The sequence below is a fragment of the Dendronephthya gigantea genome, unplaced genomic scaffold (genome assembly GCF_004324835.1).
Source record: "Dendronephthya gigantea isolate DGI-Jeju-01 unplaced genomic scaffold, DenGig_1.0 1328, whole genome shotgun sequence".
NCBI lineage: Eukaryota > Metazoa > Cnidaria > Anthozoa > Malacalcyonacea > Nephtheidae > Dendronephthya > Dendronephthya gigantea.
The window spans coordinates 3,251-8,993 of record NW_021164327.1 but is presented as its reverse complement, the minus strand read 5'-3'; the positions used below and the strand labels follow the sequence as shown (position 1 = coordinate 8,993).

The 5,743-nt window shown below is 33.5% G+C and overlaps 1 protein-coding gene across 1 annotated transcript; it reads right to left on the bottom strand.

Moving 5' to 3' along the window:
• Positions 1-844: 844 nt before the first annotated feature.
• Positions 845-1,684, bottom strand: LOC114545162. Its single transcript, XM_028563504.1, has 3 exons — positions 1,422-1,684; positions 1,095-1,352; positions 845-1,013 (listed from the first exon to the last, which is right to left on the bottom strand). Exons 1-3 carry the CDS (start codon positions 1,682-1,684, stop codon positions 845-847), a joined length of 690 nt encoding a protein of 229 aa, XP_028419305.1.
• Between the last annotated feature and the right edge of the window lie 4,059 nt (positions 1,685-5,743).

Below are 5,743 nucleotides of genomic sequence, written 5' to 3'. Positions count from 1 at the left end.
AGGTGATTAGGTTAATTGCCAATCAGACAATGAAACTATTTTGTGTCTTACAGGTCCATTTTAGCAGCAGTGTATTTCAACTTTAATTTACAGAGAAAATAAAACAAATAAGGATGGACAAGCCTGTCTTTGGGTTGTTTATGCAAAATATAAGGAGGGAGAGGGGACTGTTCGGAATGTTCGAGTGAAGCAAGACTTTTGTAAGTTTGTTAAAGTCATACAAATTTACTTACTCAAATAAGATTAATGCAACGAAGATGTTACCAGATGTATTGTCAGTTCATTTGTAGTGTGATGTGGCTGTTCCTAATTCAGTTCCTTTTCTTCAACACTTCTTTAGCATATATTGAGCAAATTTATGAAACCATGACAAGTACTCCAAGAAAAGAACTGGAAAAATTGGAAAAGGAATTAAGAAAGGAAACTCCACAACCACTTCATTCACTGCTAGAAAACAAACAAGATAAAGAAGAGGCCATTGACATTTACATGTCTCGAAAACGTAAAATTAACACAGACTGTCCTCCTACATGCTCAGGTAAAATTAGTTGCATTTTTTTTAATCATTCAGTAAATAAAATAACTCAAAAATTCTTTTTAGATCAAGAACTGCAGGCTTTGTTGAGCAAAAAGTCTAAAGGACAGGCTGCAAGAAAACCACCAACATGCAAGACTTGTGGAAACCCAATGAAAGGTCACAAGAAGGTGGATTGTCGTGTAAATAGTTTGGAGTAATTTGTAAATATTTTGACCACAGTTTCAATCATACAATCACCATTTCATTTTACACAGCGTCTTTTCATCCTATGTGAAGACTGCATTCAATTCGCCTCCCTTACCCTATTTATATGTCTTCGTCATCTTCAAAGCCAGTGTAGTCGCGGTCATCTGTGTTGGGAAATGTCGAGCGTATCCTTTTGTAGCAGCAACACGGTAGTGGGATGTGTCGGGAGCTGCCAGTGAAATCCCACACCAAACGCACCAGTTGCCTGTATGACACCGCTCGTAAGAACCTGCAAAGATATACATATAGAAATTGTCAGCAAATATTTACAGGACAAAAGTGTGGTTTATATTCAACGTTTAAAACTTACTCCGCTCTTGTCTTTTGACCTTCTCGAAACACAGAATTATAATTCCTGTGCCCTTTTGTCTTTAATCCCAACGACGCAATTTCCAAAACCCATTCATTTAGACACACGTCGTTAAAACCCGGGTGATCAACAATGCATTTTTGATGGCCTTCGTCTTCATGTTCATACATCTTATCCCTGCACTGACTTATCTCCATACAACAGCGACACTCTTCAGGTTTCACAATCATGTCGAGGGAACAATTGCCACATTCACACCTTGCAAACAAGAAAAGGCCTAAATAATGTTTGTTCTGCTGTGTATATAACAATTATACATACACTTACCAAGAAGTCACGTCAACTTGTGCCTCAAAACGTATTTGCAACGTATTTTCCAATTGCTGTTCGACGGCCACGGCTTCTTCATATTCAGCTACTTCCTCGGGTGACGCAAGTGGCTCAACACTGTCGTCAAACGGCACAAAAACTTCAGCGTTCGAATCGCGCGATAGCCCCGAATTGGCTGTCGAATAAACCGATGATTCTACAGAAGAATCTGACTCGGTCAAAGACTCCGAAACGCTTTTAGATTTCGATGAAATTGACATTTTATATCGTGTATGCCGCACTATACTGGTATAAATACTGCTTTGTTTCCTACAATATTCCCAATGTGTTATTTTGAAGTGTTGAGACTATGACGTCACGAGCCATCTCAAAAATATGAAATAAAGATGGCGGATTTTAATGGCGGATGATGATTTTGGACATTTCTAACACTTATACTGGAGCGGGTACTGCTCCATTTCGACTGAAATTTTGAATAAGGCCTATTTTTACATTGGTAAAGTCATTTCTGAAAAAAAAATTACACTTTTTGATGACAAATTTTCGTCACAGTGGCACTTTAATAAGTTGAAAAGTAAGAAAGCAGTCGGATTAGATGCAATCCCTACACGACTTTTAAAAGACTCGGCGGAAATCATTACAAATCCACTTACGAAAATAATAAATTTTTCACTGACTAATGGATGTGTTCCAAGTGAGTGGAAAGAGGCAAGAGTTATCCCACTTTTTAAATCAGGGAACTCCGATAATATGGATAATTATCGTCCAGTATCAATTCTACCTACTGTTTCTAAGATATTAGAGCGAGCTGTCCATACCCAGTTGTACAAGTTTATTACTGATAACAACTTGTTGAGTCCGTATCAGAGCGGCTTTCGCAAGCGTCACTCGACTGACACAGCCTGTATAAGTTTTACCGATAGTATTCGACGTGGTATGGATCAGGGTTTGCTTACGGGGTCGTGTACGGAATCTTGTACCGAATCTTACTTGGCTAATCATGGCATGTATTGAATAAGTCTTGCGGGTGTAAAATGTTAATAAGTTTCTTTGTTATACTTGACACTTGCACAAAATCTTCTGAGAGGGATGACGAAGGAGGCTGCACAGTTTTTACGTAATATCGTTCAAAGCAGCTTTAAAAGCTGTAATAAAATTATGACTCTTGGACAGCTTTTAGCATCATGATTAATAACTCAGTTTTCTCTTGGTGTAATATTTCTTATACTCATTATTGAAGATATAGATGAAGTGAAAAGATCACAACATACATCACAAAGGTGATATGAATCAACATATGCAAGATGTTACTATAATTCTACTTTTAAAATTTTTAATAATGCTTGAATCTTACATGGCTAATCATGGCATATATTGAATAAGTCTTTCGGGGTTAAAATAAGAATAATTCCTTTGTTATACCTTATACTTGCTGAAAATCTTCTGAGAGGGAAGCCGAAAGGAGGCTTTAAAGTTTTTACGTATATAGTTCAAAGACAGCTTTAAAAGGTGTAATAATATTATGATTCCTGGACAGCTTTTAGCATCATGATTGATAACTCAGTTTTCTTTTGGTGTAATATTTCTTATACTTAATAGCGAAGATATAGATGAAGTGAAAAGATCACAACATACAACAAAGGTGATATGAATAAACATATGAAAGATGTTACTATAACTTCTTTTAAAATTTTGAATAATGCTTGAATCTTACTTGGCTAATCATGGCATATATTAAATAAGTCTTGCGGGTGTAAAATGTTAATAAGTTTCTTTGTTATACTTGACACTTGGCACAAAATCTTCTGAGAGGGATGACAAAGGAGGCTGCACAGTTTTTACATATATCGTTCAAAGCAGCTTTAAAAGCTGTAATAATATTATGACTCTTTGACAGCTTTTAGCATCATTATTGATAACTAAGTTTTCTCTTGGTGTAATATTTCTTATACTCATTATTGAAGATATAGACGAAGTGAAAAGATCACAACATACATCACAAAGGTGATATGAATCAACATATCAAAGATGTTACTATAATTCTACTTTTAAAATTTTGAATAATGCTTGAACCTTACATGGCTAATCATAGCGTATATTGAATAATTCTTGCGAGGTTAAAATGTGAATAATTTGTTTGTTATACTTAACACTTGCTCAAAATCTTGTGAGAGGGAAGACGAAGGAGGCTGCAAAGTTTTTTTGTATATCGTTCAAAGGCAATTTTAAAAGCTGTAATAATATTATGACTTTTGGACAGCTTTTAGGATCATAATTGATAACTCAGTTTTCTCTTGGTGTAATATTTCTTATACTTATTATTGAAGATATAGACGAAGTGAAAAGATCACAACATACATCACAAAGGTGATAAGAATCAACATATCAAAGATGTTACTATAATTCTACTTTTAAAATTTTGAATAATGCTTGAATCTTAGATGGCTAATCATGGCATATATTGAATAAATCTTTCGGGGTTAAAATAAGAATAATTTCTTTGTTATACTTGACACTTGCTCAAAATCTTCTGAGAGGGATGACGAAGGAGGCTGCACAGTTTTTACGTATATCGTTCAAAGGCAATTTTAAAAGCTGTAATAATATTATGATTCCTGGACAGCTTTTAGTATCATGATTCATAACTCAGTTTTCTTTTGGTGTAATATTTCTTATACCTATTAGCGAAGATATAGACGAAGTGAAAAGATCACAACATACATCACAAAGGTGATATGAATCAACATATGCAAGATGTTACTATAATTCTACTTTTAAAATTTTGAATAATGCTTGAATCTTACATGGCTAATCATGGCATATATTGAATAAGTCTTGCGGGTGTAAAATGTTAATAATTTCTTTGTTATACTTGACACTTGCACAAAATCTTCTGAGAGGGATGACGAAGGAGGCTGCACAGTTTTTACGTATATCGTTCAAAGCAGCTTTAAAAGCTGTAATAAAATTATGACTCTTGACAGCTTTTAGCATCATGATTGATAACTCAGTTTTCTCTTGGTGTAATATTTCTTATACTCATTATTGAAGATATAGACGAAGTGAAAAGATCACAACATACATAACAAAGGTGATATGAATCAACATATCAAAGATGTTACTATAATTCTACTTTTAAAATTTTGAATAATGCTTGAATCTTAATGGCTAATCATGGCATATATTGAATAAGTCTTGAGAGGTTAAAATGTGAATAATTTGTTTGTTATACTTAACACTTGCTTAAAATCTTGTGAGAGGGAAGACGAAGGAGGCTGCACAGTTTTTACGTATATCGTTCAAAGGCAATTTTAAAAGCTGTAATAATATTATGACTCTTGGACAGCTTTTAGGATCATGATTGATAACTCAGTTTTCTTTTGGTGTAATATTTCTTATACTTATTAGGGAAGATATAGATGAAGTGAAAAGATCACAACATACATCACAAAGGTGATATGAATAAACATATCAAAGATGTTACTATAATTCTTCTTTTAAAATTTTGAATAATTCTTGAATCCTACATGGGTAATCATGGCATATATTGAATAAGTCTGGCGGGGTTAAAATGTTAATTATTTTTTTTGTTATACTTGACACTTGCTCAAAATCTTCTGAGAGGGATGACGAAGGAGGCTGCACAGTTTTTACGTATATCGTTCAAAGGCAATTTTAAAAGCTGTAATAATATTATGACTCTTGGACAGCTTTTAGGATCATGATTGATAACTCAGTTTTCTCTTGGTGTAATATTTCTTATACTTATTATTGAAAATATAGACGAAGTGAAAAGATCACAACATACATCACAAAGGTGATATGAATCAACATATCAAAGATGTTACTACAATTCTACTTTTAAAATTTTGAATAATGCTTGAATCTTAGATGGCTAATCATGGCATATATTGAATAAGTCTTTCGGGGTTAAAATAAGAATAATTTCTTTGTTATACTTGATACTTGCTGAAAATCTTATGAGAGGGAAGACGAAAGGAGGCTTTAAAGTTTTTACGTATATAGTTCAAAGACTGCTTTAAAAGCTGTAATAATATTATGATTCCTAGACAGCTTTTAGCATCATGATTGATAACTCAGTTTTCTTTTAGTGTAATATTTCTTATACTTATTAGCGAAGATATAGATGAAGTGAAAAGATCACAACATACATCACAAAGGTGATATGAATAAACATATCAAAGATGTGACTATAATTCTTCTTTTAAAATTTTGAATAATGCTTGAATCCTACATGGCTAATCATGGCATATATTGATGAATAAGTCTGGCGGGGTTAAAATGTTAATAATTTCTTT